Below are 20,347 nucleotides of genomic sequence, written 5' to 3' on the forward strand. Positions count from 1 at the left end.
GTTATAAACATTTTGATATTAAAAATGAATAGCATATATATAGAGCAAAGCAACATGAACTTTAGAAATATATTGTTTTGTAAAAGGTTGTGTCTATTTATTTTGTTGAACTTATTTTTTCAGTTATGTTGAGTTCAGTGTTTTTGTTTTATCTTTCAAATTTCAGATTGAATTCTTCATTGAGCATTTAAAATCCAACACTGTGAATGACCAGATATTTCCCAATGTAAATAGTGGATTCATGGATACAAATCCTATGGTTAGAGAAAGCACAATAAAAGTAAGTTATAATTGTTTTGAAATAGTTCAATTTAGATTTTGTTATTTACAAAACCTGTTCATTTAGACTCAAGGCAATTATTAGTCCACATAGTTCAGTGTACTTCGCAATAATAATAATAATAATAATAATAATAATAATAATAATAATAATAATAATAATAATAATAATAATAATAATAATAATAATAATAATAATAATAATAATAATTATAATAATAATTATAATAATAATAGTAATAATAATAGTAATAAAAATAATAATAATAATAATAATAATAATATAATAATAATAATAATAATAATAATAATAATAATAATAATAATAATAATAATATAATAATAATAATAATAATAATAACAATAATAATATTAATAATAATAATAATAATAATAATAATAATAATAATAATAATAATAATAATAATAGATCTTTATTGTCCATAAATATGGCAATTTGTCATTTAGTTACACTTGTTATAACGTTAAACGATAACTGTAACATTGAACAGATATTTCACTCCTACTTATTTTCTCTTCTCTCTCTCTCTCTCTCTCTCTCTCTCTCTCTCTCTCTCTCTCTCTTCTCTCTCTTCTCTCTCTCTCTCTCTCTCTCTCTCTCTCTTCCTCTCTTTCTTTCACACGTGCGGTATACACAACATAACATATTCATTTCGTTTTCAATTTGTTACAATTGTGGCAATTCGACACCAAAAATTATCATCATTATCAATTGGTCAGTTAATCTTACATTAAATAAATTAATCAGTTAATCAGTCAACGAATCAATCCTTGGTTTTTCTGTGCCATATGAAATATTCAAAATTTTTATTGCTGATGGAACGAACGTTGATTTATACTTGTTAGTTCTACATTTAATCTGACAAAACCTTCTCCCAGATGGTAAAAGACTAAATTCATGGTATAAAATATGTTTTTTATTGTTGGTAATTGAGAATGCTTTCCTTTCTATTGCTTTTCCATGAATTCTTTCTACTCCATCAAGAGGATGGTTTATTATTTTTGATGCCTCTTTGATAGATTTTGAAATATTTGATTTATCTTTAAGTCGGCATCCTCCAAACCATATGGTGCAGCCAAATGCAATTACACTTTTAATCAATGAGTCATAAACTCTTAACATAGTTTTCTTCCTTACTTGAAATGTTCTCAATTTCCTTAGGATGTATAATCTTTGGGCAACTTTCTTAGATATTATATTAATATGTTGAGAGAAATTGAGGGAACTATCAATGGTTATTCCTAAATATTTAAAATAGTCAACTATCTCAACATCATCTTTACCGATCGCCACACACTTTAAGTCGTTTTTATTTTTTACACCAAACACCTGTTCTTTCGTTTTTTCAACATTTAATTCAAGCTGATTTTGTTTACACCAATCGGTGAATATATTTATTTGTTTGAAATAATTCTTTTCGGTAACTTTATCTTTTACTAATAATGATATTAATAGAACAGAAACATAAGTAGCTGCTCCAGTTACATCAAGGCCAAATGTTATACAGTGCTAATAAGACCAGTCGTTGAATATGCAAGCACTGTCTGAGACCCTATCTTGAAAAGAAATAAAGATAAACTTGAGATGGTACAAAAGAGGCAGCCCATTTTGCATTAGGCAATTTCAAAACCACTGACAGCGTGACACAGATGGTTCAAACATTAAAGTGGACAACTTTGGAACAATGAAGGAAGCAATCCAAACTGACAATGCTCTATAGCATATTCCACAACCTTGTAGTAATACCATCAAACAACCATAGTCCAACAATAAAGAGATCAAGAACAAGGGTACACGATCTAAGATTCACAGTGCTGTGCTCCCGAACACAAAGCTATGAACAATCATATTTTCCCTCTTCTATAGATAGTTTGAAGATGACGTCACTCAGGTCTTTGTTATTGTTTTTTGTCATCCGCGTTTATGAGTAATGCTCACTGAACTGTATTAACCCGACTATAAACGTTCATGGATACACACAGTTTTGTGTGTTGGTCCATTATACTTCCGGATGGCAATGTTATGAGCTTCTTAGCCAAGCGCATACTATCTATACTCTCCATTGTTATTTCAACCACCACATAACAGTTTAGAGATAAGCTCATGCACTACTTTTGCACACAAAAACATCCTGAGACGTAAAATATCAAAACATCTACATTTGCAACAATACACCAGAGGTGGTTTGCAAAGTAAGGAATACTAATGATAATAATAATAATAATAATAATAATAATAATAATAATAATAATAATAATAATAATAATAATAATAATAATAATAATAAAAATCGTAATAATAATAATAATAATAATAATAATAATAATGATAACAATGATAATAATAACAAAAATCATCATAATCATAATAATAACAAAAATCATTATAATCATAATAATGATGATCATTGTCATCATCATGGTCATCGCTGTCATTATCATCATCATGGTCATTGCTGTCATCATCATTAATGTTTTCATCATTGCACATTTTCATTTTGACTCCTGTTCAGTTTTAAGATGTATCCCTTTATGAATGAATGTGTTAAACAAAATATTTTAGTTATGTTCAGTTGACTTCACTCTAGAACAATGCCCAACTGAGCCCAACTGTTCATTGGCAGGAGAGAAACACGGTCATGAAATATTTTACAACCAATTTTGTTTTTAAAATTTATTTTGACCCTACTTGTCACATCTGATTCTGTTACATTTATTCAAGTTTTTGTGCTATGTTTCAGGCAATGTTGCATTTAGCGCCAAAATTAAACTACAAGAACCTGAATGAGGAACTTATGAAACAGTTTGCCAGATTACAAGCTAAAGATGACCAGGTATTCTGAAGTCTTTAAAATTAAAAAAAATAATAGCAAAATAAAAAAAATTTTTTAAAAGAGGGGGGAGGGAGGTAAACATAATTTCAATATGCAAATATATATGCAATCATTTGTCTTTGATTAGGTAATATCATACAGAATACAGAGAATAATTTAGTGCTTAGAACTAGAATGGGAATTTTTTGAAATGATACTATAGCCACTTTGTAAGATGCTTGTAGTGGATTAAAGTCCCTGCCCTCAGACAACCATTTAGCCCAACCACCATGCTGATAAATTCATTCAATGGTTGTTGAGGGTAGCTAATTCTAAACATGCGCATGTGCAACTCGGGTGTCGAATAATCTAGTGACAAGATACACCCAAGCTGTGGGTGTCGAATAACACTCCGAAAAGAAATTAACAAAAATCAATATAACAGCTTTAAAAAAGAACAAAATACCAAACACGGTTCCTTTTTGAGGCTGTTGTATTTTTTTTGTCTATTTCTTTTTACAGTCCACAGCTTCTAGTAGCAAAGTATCACTTTAACTTGGGAAGAAAAGAAAGAGCAAACAGGCTTGTAACAAAGAGACAGAAATAATGAACACATGTCTGTGTCCCGGTGTATTTCATCAAATTATTTCACTATAGTGAATAAGCTATAATGAACTGATGGTTATAATGAACATGGATATGCCCACCAATGTTTTTTCCTTCATTGTTTACTACTAGTATAATGAATTAGCCTGTATGAGACCCTCTCCAGTTGTGTCGGCACCCCCAACAACCCTCAAAATACATAGATTTTGACAAGACATGCCCAAGATGTAACATTTGTGATTCGTGAGGTTTGTCATTGTACAATAGACAGACCCATTCTCACAAGCATTTATTCAATGCTTTGTTGTTTCTGCTTCATCAAAGGAATGTAGCGTCACACACTCTGTCTAGTAGCTGATAAACTATGAAGTATTGTCATATTTTAATGGTTTTACAATTGAAAATGATGTGATTACTCTCTTATTGAATTATGATTGCGAGATTTTTCAAGCAAGCAGAGTAGGGCCATATTTTTTTCTGTTGTGGAAACTGGAGATTCACTTTGAGACTTAGGCTTTGTAGTCTTGTTATATGGCACATAGCTTCTAATGTTTAGGTTCGAGTCCTGGTCCTATTGTGTGTAGAACAAAGTTGATTTGTTGAAAAACACTCTTCACGCACACTCAATGCATTCAGGTGTGAAATAAATGCCCTGGCCAATAACACTCTTGTCACATTTGAAAAAAAAATAATAATAATAGCTCATTGCAGGCAACATGCCTTTTCCTACATGTGTTGCTGTTGGCCTGGGTCCCCTTGTAAAGCACTTTGAACCAATAAGTGGATAGTGCTCAATGGCCCATTGAAAAGTGCTTTGATCAAATAAGTAGATATTGCGCAATAAAAAATATCACTTGTTAGCTAAGAAGTAGTGTGTGTTTGTTTTTGTATGTTAATGAGTATTTGTGTGTGTGAGTGGGTGTCTGTATATTATTTTTATTTTTGTTTTTATAGAAAGCTACTGGGAGAATGTGTGTAAAAAATAATGATATTACAAACATTTTTGTCCTGACCAGACTTCTTCGTTTAAATAATTTTTCATTTTATTTAATCTCATAAGCTGGTTGCTGAACAGCAATCCACATAGGTAATGCATCGTAACATTTTAATTGTGATGATTCTTTTTCCATTTGTCAACAGGGGGGCATCCGTACCAATACGACAATCTGCCTCGGAAAAATAGCATGTTACGTCAGTCCAGCAGTAAGTTCCTGCTTGCAATTATGTATTAAGTTTCAATATCTATCCCCCCCCCCCCCCCCCTTGCCTCGCCTCGCCTAATGGAGGAATCGAAAGTTTGTTTATGACTCTACCCATCTAAGATGATAAAGGCTATGATGATTATATTAATAGTATACTGGGTGTTAAAAGATGATAATCGTCCTGTTTTTAAAGATTTATAAAATGAAGCACAGTCATTTCTCTGTTATGTTTTTTTTTTTTTTTTGTAATCTGGAAACCTCTGTAATTTAGTTAGGATTTGTAATTTGAATTCTTAATCGAGAAATTTAGTTTAACATAGGCCTTTAAAGTTTATGCTTCCATAATCAGAACTCTCTCTCAAAATTACCTTCCTGTGTCAGTTAGCTGTTAATTATGTTATGTCTAGCTGGCCAGTTAAGAAAGGTACGGGATTGAATCAATTTTATGTAACCGTCAACTTGTTTTACAAGGAGCTTACAGTTAAGAGACATGTTTTTAACCAGTGCTGTGTTGTTTGTTTTTGCTTCAATGAGGGCTGTGTCTTATGGCGTTTATATCCCTTTAAAACAGGCACTTAACCATGCATAATGAGCAACTTTAATACATTCTAGTTGTATTAGTAGAAAAAAAGAAAAAGCTGACAATTGCTATGAGAAAACATTCGGTGCAGATTGATGTCATATCTTTTTCTATGAGGGATAAAAATAATTGGGCATAAAAGGGAAAAAATAGAGAGAGAGAAAAGGTAAGAAATTATAATAAAATTTTTAAAATACTGAAATCTTTACAAAAGAATACACAGACTGTCTTTCTTCTATTTATAGCTTGTTATGAATAACTTTGTAGTGCTGTTTACCATGTGAAAAGCAATATTCTTTCATTACTGCATAAAATTCTGTGCAAGCTCAACTAATATCTTAGAATGAAGATGATGTAATTTGATTATGTCTTTGAAAAATACAAACAAACAAAAAAACAACAAAAAGGCAATAAACAAAAGAACACAAATTTCCAGTTTTACAAACTGTTTATTTCAAATATATTGTTATGATAGCTCACAAAATTTATTTTCAAAATTTTGAATAATTTCTCATCTTCATCTTTCACATATCAGATTCGTCAGAAGATCTTGTGCTCAGCCTTTATGCGTGCCATGAAAGATCCATTTCCCCCTGCAAGACAGGCCGGCATACTTGGAATAGCGTCTACCCAAAATCTCTACAGTCTGAACGAAGTTGCCATGCGATTGTTACCACCTTTGTGTGCAGCTACCAGGGACCCAGACAAGGCTGTGCGAGATCAGGTATTAATGTTACTGTCTCAAATTCATGCTCATGCAAATTAATATTGTTTCATCCAGGTAATAATAGGGGATCTGCTTAAAGATATGGATAACTTTTGATTTTATGCAAATTTTCATCAACATCGTTCTTTTTTGCAAATATGTTTATCCAAATTTAATTTTTACTGACTCTTAGTCCTCATCACAGTGGAAAAGATATGTACTCTTTCAAGGCCCATAAGCATCGGAAAGTATCTTAGTTTCTTTAAATTAAAGGAACTAGAATAACTGCTTGTTACTTTTCAGATTGGACACTAGTTTATCCCAAAGTATGTCTCATCTAAGATGACAATTTATACTTTTTAGTTATTTGCCATCTAATTCAGACAATTTTCATGTAGGTTTTAAGAGAAAGACAGTTTGGTTTTGGTTAATTCAAAAGATCATTTCATTGGTTTTATTAGGGAATTTTAGGCACAGAACTGATGTTAACATGTCAAAAGTTTTATCACCAGACTAGGAATTTATTGTTCAGTATTGCAACTCTATTAGTTTTATACTTCTGAATTTATTTTTACTAGCTCTTATGTGATCCCAAAAGTCAGATTGAGCATAGACTAAAGATGTGGTGTTGATGACCTATCCAAAGGCAAACCTGGTGCCCGCAGTGGTACATTGAAACAATATAGCAACCACATGTTATTCCTTTAATTTAAACTGGACAAATTATAATTTTCCACGATAATGCACTTACTCATCATTCAATTGAATTTTGATATTTTACATGATAATAACATTCCATTTACAGATCCTCGGCCGTTTCGCCCGATATGAACCCAACTGAACATTTATAGGCCCAAACAAAACAAAAAGAACTTAGAGCCCGTCCACACACCAGTAACAATGATAAATTTAAAAAAAAACTTTGGTTGAGATTTGGAAGGGAATTTCAATTGAGTGCATTGAAAACCTAACATCTTTCATGGGATGCTGTATTTGCAGTTTAAAAGATGCAGTTGGTTGTCATAAACAATATTAAAACTAAAATTGCTTTTAAGTAAAAACCTGTTTGTATTTTGTGTTTGTTTTCGTTTTTGCTGTAGTTGATTTCTAACATCTTATCGTAAAAGGGGCATAGCTCCTCTGTTCATTAAATGTGTTATTGATCTATTTATCAAAATCTGCAGAAACGATAAAACTTTCAAATGGTATCAACTTGTATCTGTCTGTCAAGGCTGTGAAACTCAACACATTTGTCTGATAGTGTATGTGATCAAACCATCACATTCTTTGATTTTTTTATTTCAGGCTTTTAAGACAATAAATGGGTTCCTTTCAAAGTTGCAGAAAGTCTCAGAGAATCCTGAACTCGAAGAACAGTTTGGTAAGTTTTATGTTTCTGTTTTAATTAAATGAAATAACAATGGGGGAAATTTTATAAAATTGCTATTGTGCACATTTAAATGCAATTTTATTTTATCTGTACAAAGGTTTGTTCTTTTTAGATTCCCTGGATGGGGTCCATTGAACTTCCACAGTGAGCTGTGAGGTCAGTTGCTGTGCCTTCTATCCCCCAACACATGTTTTCCCTTTCCATGCGACATCTTATCTTTATTTTGGATTGAGATTGCTCTATCTTTTTCCTGGTCGTGGCAGGGATCTTCAGCCAGTAGGGAGACAGTCAAATGTATAGTAACTTTTTTTGAGAGATGTATATTATACCATAAAAATTATCTCTCTCTTATGAACTATTATAATAATTAGTTTTGAATATATTGTAATTTGTACACATTTGAGTGTACCCTTCATAGCAGGATCCTTTGCTTGTACCTGGATGGGACTTTTAGGTAATGTCAAAATAGGATCATGGGCGGATTGCTTGTGGAATCTTCTGTTCCCTATTTGAATCAGTCGTAGGTGCTTTTAACTTCAGATCGACAACTTTTCGTCTATCATCTTCATTTTTATTGGTGCTGAAACGACTTAGTAGTGTTGCAAAAGCAATAAAACCCCTAAAAACAAACAAAAACAAACATTTTAGATTCCACAAACTTACCGACCCAAATGCATTTGCATTAGTCAGTAAAGCAATTGGAGTGATTAATTTTGCTTAGAACAATGATCATTTTAGATTGTTTTATTTCAAGGTTAAGCATCTAAAGATTATTTTCTTTTGCCAAGTAACTTAAATCATTCAGAAACTATAGATATATTATTTTTCTCAAAGATTTCAGATTTTCTCGCATATTCTCCTTGTATCAACTACTTTTAGCATGATGTGCTGTTTATGAAGACTTTTTAAAGGAAAAAGAACCAATGCTCTCCCTTTCACAGCCCTGTGCTGACACCCTGGTCCAAAATCCAAGATCCGGAGTCTCTTTCTTTTTATCTCCTTTTAACAAATAAAAATCTTACATTCTTGGCATGTAGTGTATTTTTGTCAAATTTAAGTTTTTCATCGTTTAAACTTTTAAGCATATTAAAATTCACGAATCATATTGATGTGTAAGTCTTTGTTAAGTTGATTAATTTTACCTGTCTTTGATTTGACAGTTGAATTACGGTGATATTATAATTATTTTATAGAAAAAGATGTCAATTCAGGCTCAGCTGGAGAGGTTTCTACCTCAGGTTGGGCTGGATGGGCTGTCACAGGAATGTCTTCCCTCACTTCCAAGATCTACAATAAAGCAACCACCAAGAATGCTGCTGGCGGAAATCAAGGTATAGCTGAAGCCGATTTCATGCTGTATTTTAAAGAATTATTCAATAATTAAAATGTAAAGAAAATAAGTTTATATCATTGATAAAAGACTCAAGGACTGCCCTTTTAAGACTAAAAAAAAAGTGTGATAAAGAAATATGCATAAATGTGTTTGTTTGTTTGTTTCAGACAGTATCCTCGATGGGAGGTACACTGAAACGATCTTTCAAAAAAATTAATAAGTCGCTGTTTTGTGTTTTGTTTGTTTGTTTTCAAATGGGAAATCTTTCACAGCCATTGAAATCCATGATTGATTTTGTCATTTGTTAAACAACACCACCTTTAGTAACGTTATAAAGTTTTTTTCAGTATTTTTTTAGAGTGTTAATTTTTTTTTTAATTTCCGTATTTGACAAACTGCTTGATTCCATACCATATATCGAAATTAATGATATGGTTAGGTTTTAAACTTTTTAGTCACCGATGACTTTATTGCATGTTTGGTCATGCAAATGAAATGCAAAAAGACAAATAGTTGCATGTTTGGTCATGCAAATGAAATGCAAAAAGACAAATAGGATCTTGTAATTTTGGAAATCAAGCATATTTATTCTATGATTTTAATTCACATTATTAGGGATAAACCTTAGGTACAACTCTTACGATAGGGTTTCAACTGAATTCCTTGTTAAGTTTTGATTTAAAAAAATTTTTTTTTTGTGGAATTCCTTTTTTGCTCATAAAGTTTTGACGTTTTTCTTTGGTTTAAAATATTTTTTGGTTTGTTGTTTTTTGTTCCTTCAGCTCCTACACAGGGTACTTTAACAGTAAAGTCGAAAGCACAAGAATCGTCATCTTCAGAAAATGCACCCTTATCCAATCCCTCATCAAGGTTATCCAATGAAGATAAATGGGGTGATTACGAGGAAAATGAGGATGACAAGACAGCTGATGATGGCTGGGGTGAAGATGACTGGGGTGACATGGATGTAGGTGGACTTTTTAAAAATTCATTTGATTAGTGGAAACATGATGGGACGGGGTTCTTTCTCCTCTATTTTTTAATCATCCCTTTTTTATATAAGTCAACTACACCTGCCTTTCACAATGCAATTGCTTCTAGCCTCAATGACTTCAATATTCTATAGCACTGCTTTCTTTTCCTGTTTTTTTTTTTTATCATTTGGTTGTTCATTTAAATGCACTAAAAATAGGTTAAACCGAAATTTAAAGAGCTTTGTTTTATCTTTTGATTCAAGTAAAGTGACTGAACATCAAGAGAAGGTCAAAAGATGTATAGTTGTCCATCATTACCTAAATGTCATAATGTGATTACACACTACTCTTGTTTAGTATCACACATTACTGATAATGCACATTGAAAGGTACAACAGTCCAATCTAAGCAGAATGTGTAATGTAAAGAACATTGAAAATTATTTTCTTATTTAAGAAAATAGTTTAAATAGTAAAGGGGAAGCAATTCTTTTCAGTTAATTGTTATATTGGGGCCAGATTTTCGATCATTTCTTGGAAATGACAAATGGAACGAAAAAATTACTTTTTGAATTATTTTTGGTTCATCTTTTTGATGTTACCAGACTTCACATATTTGCTGATTATTGATGTTGGAAGCCAATACGCCAGCAGAAGCATGTTTCACTTAAAGCAAACATGAATTTAAAAGTTATATTCCTATTTATCATTGGGTTCTGGACATTCAATTTGTGCAGCATCCAAATGAAATCAAATTAAATCATAACATGTCAGAATTTTCTCTTTTTTTGGCCTCCCTCTCCAATTTTTGATTATAAATTTTGTAATAATAATAATAATAATGCATGATTTCTATAGAGCCCTTTTCCACCAAAAGTGCTCGGAAGCGCTTATACATATATGCACATGTGTTCATTTATATCATTCAACAAAATCAATAAAATCACTCACAGAAAACTGAAAGGAAATACTCTGTCTCCAAAGAGGCTTTAAAGGACGACAGAGAATTATGGTGTCTGGTATCCGCTGAAAGAGCACTCCACACAGGAGCAGAATATGCGAAAGCACATCGTGAAAAATTCAACTTACAAACGGTTTAAGTACAGGGAAGTAGATGAGCAGAGAGAGCGATTCGGATTTTAGATAGAAAGAAGAGATGATAAGTAGTTGGGAGCAGTGCCATGGAGCACTTAAAATAGTAACAGGCAAGTTTGTAAGCAATCCGCTTCACGGGAAGCTAATGCAACGACTGCAAGACTGAAGTGATGTGATCTGACTTTTTGATTTGGTAATAATATGAGCAGCTTTATTTTGGAGTAGCTGCAGTCTTGCAATCAAGCTTTTTGGCAACCTGTAGAGGAGGGAGTTGTAATAGTCAAGTCTAGAGGTAATCAGTGAGTGAACTAGCATTTTGCATGCATCTTCATCGATAAGGATACAACAAGTGCAATCCACTTCCTACTACAAAAACTGGAACAAATTTTGATTGTGAAATAGCCCTTGAAATGAGTATTTTTGAATCTTTAAGTTGATATATACAGTCCACTCTGGATAATCGCAACACCTTGGGATCAGCAAAAATGTTGCGGTTAACCGAAGTTGCAATTATCCGAAGTTGAGTTTCCTGCCCACTATTGCAACATTTTACACAAGTATGGTAAATCCAATCAGTTGTTGTAAACATTGTTCTGAGTCCACCACAGACTGAGCAATTTGATTGGAATAGAAAAAAATATACGACAGCCCTGTATAGATTTTGACAAGCAAAATCAGATTTGAGGCAAGCCGACATCTTAAGATTGGATTCACTTTCACATTTTGTTCTCAACATTTGTAAGAGTCCAAGAAATTAGCAGTGATGAGAGACAATGAGGTCTCACCAAACCTTTGGCCACAATGCACAGTTGTTAATCACTAAACGAAGAATATCATCGCTCAGTCTCTCCTCACAACTGTCATCGTCTATCTGTTGTCTAAACCACACCCAGCCCACTCGCCTCATGTCTAATTGGTCACAGATGACCGCACAAACCCGAACTGCTAAGCCCTGCCTCTTTTGTCTCTAATAGTGTGGTGACACACTAATGAAGTATTAAATCCCGCCCACTCTCGATTCTTCAACATGTCATGATTTCACATGATGAAATCTGATCATGAGATTTTGTTTGATTGATTCCATGAATTTGCCTCCTTTTGAGGTCGAAAATTTGTTGCGATTAACCGAAATTGGGAAATGTTGCGATTAACCGAAAGTTGCAATTAACCGAGGTGCGATTATCCGGAGTGAATTTTAATTCAGAAAAGTGAGTGGAGCAGGCACTTATGTTGGTAACAACAAGATATGAAGTGAATAGAAAAGTGCCAGAAGACAATAGAGAATAAAAATTTTTTCGCGGCGGTGGTGGGGTTTGAACCTGCGACCTTATTGGTATGACAACTCCGCCTGGCAGGTGAGAGCGTGGCTCTACCGTGTGAGCTATCCACGAACACAAAAATATTCGTTTCAAACTCAAAGTCATTACTAGATCCCTCTCTCACCCACTTCTTGAGATCGCCGATTCGTTCGTACACCACCATCGCGAATAATTTTGACCAGCAGTTAAGCCTAATAGCCAATATTCTCAACACAAACATATAACATAGAAACGATTGAGACATTGAGTATGCTCCGGTGTATGGGGTGAATTTTAATTCAGAAAAGTGAGTGGAGCAGGCACTTATGTTGGTAACAACAAGATATGAAGTGAATAGAAAAGTGCCAGAAGACAATAGAGAATAAAAAATTTTTCGCGGCGGTGGTGGGGTTTGAACCTGCGACCTTATTGGTACGACAACTCCGCCTGGCAGGTGAGAGCGTGGCTCTACCGTGTGAGCTATCCACGAACACAAAAATATTCGTTTCAAACTCAAAGTCATTACTAGATCCCTCTCTCACCCACTTCTTGAGATCGCCGATTCGTTCGTACACCACCATCGCGAATAATTTTGACCAGCAGTTAAGCCTAATAGCCAATATTCTCAACACAAACATATAACATAGAAACGATTGAGACATTGAGTATGCTCCGGTGTATGGGGTGAATTTTAATTCAGAAAAGTGAGTGGAGCAGGCACTTATGTTGGTAACAACAAGATATGAAGTGAATAGAAAAGTGCCAGAAGACAATAGAGAATAAAAAATTTTTCGCGGCGGTGGTGGGTTTGAACCTGCGACCTTATTGGTACGACAACTCCGCCTGGCAGGTGAGAGCGTGGCTCTACCGTGTGAGCTATCCACGAACACAAAAATATTCGTTTCAAACTCAAAGTCATTACTAGATCCCTCTCTCACCCACTTCTTGAGATCGCCGATTCGTTCGTACACCACCATCGCGAATAATTTTGACCAGCAGTTAAGCCTAATAGCCAGTATTCTCAACACAAACATATAACATAGAAACGATTGAGACATTGAGTATGCTCCGGTGTATGGGGTGAATTTTAATTCAGAAAAGTGAGTGGAGCAGGCACTTATGTTGGTAACAACAAGATATGAAGTGAATAGAAAAGTGCCAGAAGACAATAGAGAATAAAAAATTTTTCGCGGCGGTGGTGGGGTTTGAACCTGCGACCTTATTGGTACGACAACTCCGCCTGGCAGGTGAGAGCGTGGCTCTACCGTGTGAGCTATCCACGAACACAAAAATATTCGTTTCAAACTCAAAGTCATTACTAGATCCCTCTCTCACCCACTTCTTGAGATCGCCGATTCGTTCGTACACCACCATCGCGAATAATTTTGACCAGCAGTTAAGCCTAATAGCCAATATTCTCAACACAAACATATAACATAGAAACGATTGAGACATTGAGTATGCTCCGGTGTATGGGGTGAATTTTAATTCAGAAAAGTGAGTGGAGCAGGCACTTATGTTGGTAACAACAAGATATGAAGTGAATAGAAAAGTGCCAGAAGACAATAGAGAATAAAAATTAAAATTCACCCCATACACCGGAGCATACTCAATGTCTCAATCGTTTCTATGTTATATGTTTGTGTTGAGAATATTGGCTATTAGGCTTAACTGCTGGTCAAAATTATTCGCGATGGTGGTGTACGAACGAATCGGCGATCTCAAGAAGTGGGTGAGAGAGGGATCTAGTAATGACTTTGAGTTTGAAACGAATATTTTTGTGTTCGTGGATAGCTCACACGGTAGAGCCACGCTCTCACCTGCCAGGCGGAGTTGTCGTACCAATAAGGTCGCAGGTTCAAACCCCACCACCGCCGCGAAAAATTTTTTATTCTCTATTGTCTTCTGGCACTTTTCTATTCACTTCATATCTTGTTGTTACCAACATAAGTGCCTGCTCCACTCACTTTTCTGAATTAAAATTCACCCCATACACCGGAGCATACTCAATGTCTCAATCGTTTCTATGTTATATGTTTGTGTTGAGAATATTGGCTATTAGGCTTAACTGCTGGTCAAAATTATTCGCGATGGTGGTGTACGAACGAATCGGCGATCTCAAGAAGTGGGTGAGAGAGGGATCTAGTAATGACTTTGAGTTTGAAACGAATATTTTTGTGTTCGTGGATAGCTCACACGGTAGAGCCACGCTCTCACCTGCCAGGCGGAGTTGTCGTACCAATAAGGTCGCAGGTTCAAACCCCACCACCGCCGCGAAAAAATTTTTTATTCTCTATTGTCTTCTGGCACTTTTCTATTCACTTCATATCTTGTTGTTACCAACATAAGTGCCTGCTCCACTCACTTTTCTGAATTAAAATTCACCCCATACACCGGAGCATACTCAATGTCTCAATCGTTTCTATGTTATATGTTTGTGTTGAGAATATTGGCTATTAGGCTTAACTGCTGGTCAAAATTATTCGCGATGGTGGTGTACGAACGAATCGGCGATCTCAAGAAGTGGGTGAGAGAGGGATCTAGTAATGACTTTGAGTTTGAAACGAATATTTTTGTGTTCGTGGATAGCTCACACGGTAGAGCCACGCTCTCACCTGCCAGGCGGAGTTGTCGTACCAATAAGGTCGCAGGTTCAAACCCCACCACCGCCGCGAAAAATTTTTTATTCTCTATTGTCTTCTGGCACTTTTCTATTCACTTCATATCTTGTTGTTACCAACATAAGTGCCTGCTCCACTCACTTTTCTGAATTAAAATTCACCCCATACACCGGAGCATACTCAATGTCTCAATCGTTTCTATGTTATATGTTTGTGTTGAGAATATTGGCTATTAGGCTTAACTGCTGGTCAAAATTATTCGCGATGGTGGTGTACGAACGAATCGGCGATCTCAAGAAGTGGGTGAGAGAGGGATCTAGTAATGACTTTGAGTTTGAAACGAATATTTTTGTGTTCGTGGATAGCTCACACGGTAGAGCCACGCTCTCACCTGCCAGGCGGAGTTGTCGTACCAATAAGGTCGCAGGTTCAAACCCCACCACCGCCGCGAAAAATTTTTTATTCTCTATTGTCTTCTGGCACTTTTCTATTCACTTCATATCTTGTTGTTACCAACATAAGTGCCTGCTCCACTCACTTTTCTGAATTAAAATTCACCCCATACACCGGAGCATACTCAATGTCTCAATCGTTTCTATGTTATATGTTTGTGTGTGAGAATATTGGCTATTAGGCTTAACTGCTGGTCAAAATTATTCGCGATGGTGGTGTACGAACGAATCGGCGATCTCAAGAAGTGGGTGAGAGAGGGATCTAGTAATGACTTTGAGTTTGAAACGAATATTTTTGTGTTCGTGGATAGCTCACACGGTAGAGCCACGCTCTCACCTGCCAGGCGGAGTTGTCGTACCAATAAGGTCGCAGGTTCAAACCCCACCACCGCCGCGAAAAAAATTTTTTATTCTCTATTGTCTTCTGGCACTTTTCTATTCACTTCATATCTTGTTGTTACCAACATAAGTGCCTGCTCCACTCACTTTTCTGAATTAAAATTCACCCCATACACCGGAGCATACTCAATGTCTCAATCGTTTCTATGTTATATGTTTGTGTTGAGAATATTGGCTATTAGGCTTAACTGCTGGTCAAAATTATTCGCGATGGTGGTGTACGAACGAATCGGCGATCTCAAGAAGTGGGTGAGAGAGGGATCTAGTAATGACTTTGAGTTTGAAACGAATATTTTTGTGTTCGTGGATAGCTCACACGGTAGAGCCACGCTCTCACCTGCCAGGCGGAGTTGTCGTACCAATAAGGTCGCAGGTTCAAACCCCACCACCGCCGCGAAAAATTTTTTATTCTCTATTGTCTTCTGGCACTTTTCTATTCACTTCATATCTTGTGATTATCCGGAGTGAACTGTATTTCTTTTTCAATTGTGTAGTATTGCACTCAATAGTCTGAATTACTTAAGTTGAATGATAGGAAGCTTTAGAACATTGTATTTCCTACATATGACTTGTGTACATCCCTCTTTCTGTAGTCATCAATTGAAAATAACAATTGCTTTATTCCCTTTGGATAAATACAAGATGATTGCAAATATCAAGAAATATAGTGAGTAGAAAAATGTCAGAGGATAATAGAAAATAAAAATTTAGCGGCAATGGGGAGTCAAACCCATGGCCTGATTGCTACGCCACCTCGCCTGGCTATGAGAGGGACGCTCTACAATCATTGATTGCAAAACACATCTCACCAACTCTAATAGGTCCAGCACCACAATGGGAAATCAGAAAAGAACTGAACCCAGTTCAAAACTTATGAATCATTTGCTTATGAATCAAGTGCTACAGCATTTGAACTGTCAGGACCCATCATATTGTTTAATTTATTCCATTTTTTGTCAATGTCATAAATTCCAGTCTTCATCCAAGTCAGCCTTTGATCCCATGACAAAAGAAGATGATGGAAACAACAATGGATGGGATGATGATGACGAGGATTGGGGTAGTATAGAACAGACAACTGCTCCAAAGGTGATTTTGTTTTTTAATATTTTAGCTTTTGGTACCTTAATTAGCTCTAAGTTGTGCTTGAATGATTTGATATCTTATCTTACATCACATCCATAAGAAGGTTGTTTTGTTTGTTTTTTGCACATTATTTTAGATGGATCCAAAAGTAATGGCTAAGCCCAAAGCTGACGAATTTGTGTCAACTAGACATTCGGGCCTCAAAACTACAGCTGCTTATGACTGGAGTGGAGATACTGAGGACCATTTCTTCTCATCATTAGGGGTAAATTCATTTTTTTTTTTCTTTTAAAAATCTTTAATCTTACATTGATGTTAAATGTTGCCACTTCACTTGTCATTGTCAGTTTGGTAGAACATGCATTGATTCAGCTAATTAGTTTCATTGTTGGACAATTTGCTTCATCATTCCTTCATCCTAAAGATATAATTTACAAACGATACAGAGTACTTTGTTTTATATCCAAATGATATATCAGTATACATGAATATGCATAATATATTTTATTTGATATCATTGCACCAGGGTGGTGAGAGACCACGATCCAAATCCAACACACCCATTAGAGAAACACCGCCAAGAAGCTCTCCTGTCAGAACAAGTCCAGGCAGAGACGTCACAAAGACTAAATCTCCAACTGTCTCCCATAAAACAAGCAGTGGCTGGGGGGACAGTGAAGGATGGGGAGATGATGCAGATGCTTGGGGAGATATCAATGGTGAGGAACGGGTAGACTAGTTATTATTTTGCAAAGTTGAATTGGAATGATTGCTTGCACTCTCTTTATAAAGACACATAATTTTTAATTTTCATATCTGGTACTCAGTTATTTAAGCACTTTTAGCTGGGTGAGGGATCGAGGTGGGGTGGCATAGTAACGCATTCAAAGGTTATCAGAGGCTTTGGCCTGTCTGACCACCAACATGATAATGACACCCAGTTGTTGAATCAGAATGTACCAAAAACATACAAAATGTCATAAGTACATGTGAAAAATGTGTACCGGGTGTAAAGGATTGGATGGGAAGGAGCAGGCTAAAGCTGAATGACGACAATACAGAGGTGATGTATGTAGGGAACAGAAGATTGTGGAACAAGACGACATTGAAAGTAGGAGAGGTGTCCATAGATATTGTTGGCAAGGTAAAAAATCTTGGAGCTTTCTTAGATTCAGAACTGTCGATGGACCACCAATTTAACTCAATGCGTATTAATATGTGAGTTGAAAAAAATTAGATCTTTCTGACAGTTCTTTTTTGAGGATGTACCAAAAAACCTGTCATTTCTCTTTTATTTTCAAAGCTGGATTACTGTAATGCTCTGTTGTTTGGTGTTTTGGAAAATAAGTTCAGCCGCTGCAGATGGTCCAAAGTAATGCTGCCAGATTAGTCTTTCGAAAGCAGAGGTTTGATTCTACCACACCTCTGCTTCGAAGGTTACACTGGCTGCCTGTTGAGAAAAGGGTCAAATTCAAAGCATGTGTCATAGTTTATCACTGTCTGGAAAACACTGCCCCTCCCCACCTTACAGAACTCCTTAAGAAATATTCGACAACCAGTTCTTTGCATTCCTTCATTGACACCACCCATTTAGCTATCCCACATATTCGTACAAAGGCGAGAACAAGGTCCTTTTCTCATTTTTGGTCTATCTATATGAAACACCATTTCACAGAGCTTCCGGCAGTCCAAATCATTGTCTGTGTTAAAAAAATCCTTGAAAACATTTCTTTTTAGATGTCATGTATTTTCTTTAATATTATTTTGTGTTGATGTAAACCGCCAAGAGCCCCGTGGTTGAGGATACCATGCGCTCTATAAGAGTGCACTGTTATTATTTATTATTATTATTATTATTATTATTATTATTATTATTATTATTATTATTATTATTATTATTATTATTAATATTATTATTATTATATTAATTGTTTAAGCTTTACTTCAGACACTTTTGTCTTTATATGTTCGCTGGTTTAGATAAGTAAAAAAAGTCTTTACATGTTCACTTGGACAACAGAATGATATCCATAGGATATACATTTAGAGAATTACGTTGCCAGTTGAATGTTAAAACCACAATATAATACCTTTGGAAAATAAGCAACAATGACAGGATAGATCATCACAACAATATCACCATGCCTACATTAGAATTTGAATTCTGACACAAACGTCATCATTTTTTATTATACCTCTTTCAATTAATTGTAAACATTTGTGTGATTTGGTAAATGATTTGTTTTATATCAATAAAAGAATGAAAAATTCGAAATATATGAAGTCAGTTCACAACGTTTCTTTTTCATTTTAGACTCTACAACAGTAGGTGAATCTGAAGCTGAAAGGTTAAAAAGAGAAAAGGCAGAGAAAAGACAACAACGACAAAAAGAGCTGCAGGAGAAACGGGAAGCAAGAAAAACAGGCGGTGGTGCTATGAAATTAGGTGCTAAGAAAGTTGTAGATTTGTCATGACACAAAATCATAGATGATTTGATGTTATTTGGTTATTTTCATGTATTTTTTCGTCTTCCATGTGAAATTCAGCAGCCTAAAAGCTTGTGGAAGACAGTACCTACTCAAATCATGAATAACATTATATTTGGATAAAGAATATTTTAGATCGTCTTTTTTCTTTTGTTTGCCTTCTATTCAATAACAAAATGATTGAAAGTAAATTCTGTAGCTTTCCAAACTTTTAAATTAAATTATAAAATAAAGTCTATATTCTCTCTCTATGTCAATGACCCTTTACCTAACCAAAATCTGTCCATGAGTCTTAACTATATGTTTGAAAAGAAGAGCACTCATTTGTCTTACAACTCACTGGTGTAGGGATAACGCATATATGTGGATGGAGATATGAGAAGGAAGGCCTTAATTTAATAATTATCTGGTGCATTGGAACAAAAACATATGGTTGTAGCAATGACCTTAAAATTAGTTTGTTTTGTTTTGTTTTTTTTTTTGGGTTTTTTTTTTTTGGGGGGGGGGGGGGGGGGGGGGGGGGGGTTAGTTACACAATATCAATGACTTAATTGCCGGGGCAGGTTGATAGAGTTAATTAATAATTGTTTGTGTTTTTTTGTTTAAGAAAGAGAGAGAGAGAGAGAGAGAGAGAGAGAGAGAGAGAGAGAGAGAGAGAGAGAGAGAGAGAGAGAGAGAGAGAGAGAGAGGGAGAGAGAGAGGAGGAGAGGGAGAGAGAGAGAGAGAGGAGGAGGAACAGAAAGAGAGAGAGAGAAAGAGAGAGAGAGAGAGAGAGAGAGAGAGAGAGAGAGAGAGAGAGAGAGAGAGAGAGAGAGAGAGAGAGAGAGAGAGAGAGGAGAGAGAGAGAGAGAGAGAGAGAGAGAGGAGAGAGAGAGAGAGAGAGAGAGAGTGAGAGAGAAGAGAGAGAGAGAGAGAGAGAGAGAGAGAGAGAGAGAGAGAGAGAGAGAGAGAGAGAGAGAGAGAGAGAGAGAGAGAGAGAGAGAGAGAGAGAGAGAGAGAGAGAGAG

At 35.3% G+C, this 20,347-nt stretch overlaps 1 protein-coding gene across 1 annotated transcript in view; it reads left to right on the plus strand.

Moving 5' to 3' along the window:
• LOC144956754 (N-terminal kinase-like protein) overlaps nucleotides 1–19,983 on the plus strand; it is a 34,180-nt gene extending 14,197 nt beyond the window's left edge. The window contains exons 9-19 of the mRNA XM_078887445.1: nucleotides 167–280; nucleotides 3,042–3,134; nucleotides 4,860–4,922; nucleotides 6,037–6,225; nucleotides 7,513–7,588; nucleotides 8,791–8,928; nucleotides 9,713–9,897; nucleotides 16,744–16,857; nucleotides 16,991–17,119; nucleotides 17,381–17,573; nucleotides 19,169–19,983. Coding sequence (XP_078743571.1) covers nucleotides 167–280; nucleotides 3,042–3,134; nucleotides 4,860–4,922; nucleotides 6,037–6,225; nucleotides 7,513–7,588; nucleotides 8,791–8,928; nucleotides 9,713–9,897; nucleotides 16,744–16,857; nucleotides 16,991–17,119; nucleotides 17,381–17,573; nucleotides 19,169–19,329 — 1,455 coding nt within the window. The 3' untranslated portion in view covers nucleotides 19,330–19,983. The remainder of the gene's footprint in view (nucleotides 1–166; nucleotides 281–3,041; nucleotides 3,135–4,859; nucleotides 4,923–6,036; nucleotides 6,226–7,512; nucleotides 7,589–8,790; nucleotides 8,929–9,712; nucleotides 9,898–16,743; nucleotides 16,858–16,990; nucleotides 17,120–17,380; nucleotides 17,574–19,168) is intronic.
• The last annotated feature ends 364 nt before the right edge of the window (nucleotides 19,984–20,347 follow it).

The sequence above is a fragment of the Berghia stephanieae genome, chromosome 1 (assembly GCF_034508935.2).
Source record: "Berghia stephanieae isolate SIO BIC M18660-M18661 chromosome 1, UCSD_Bste_1.3, whole genome shotgun sequence".
NCBI lineage: Eukaryota > Metazoa > Mollusca > Gastropoda > Nudibranchia > Aeolidiidae > Berghia > Berghia stephanieae.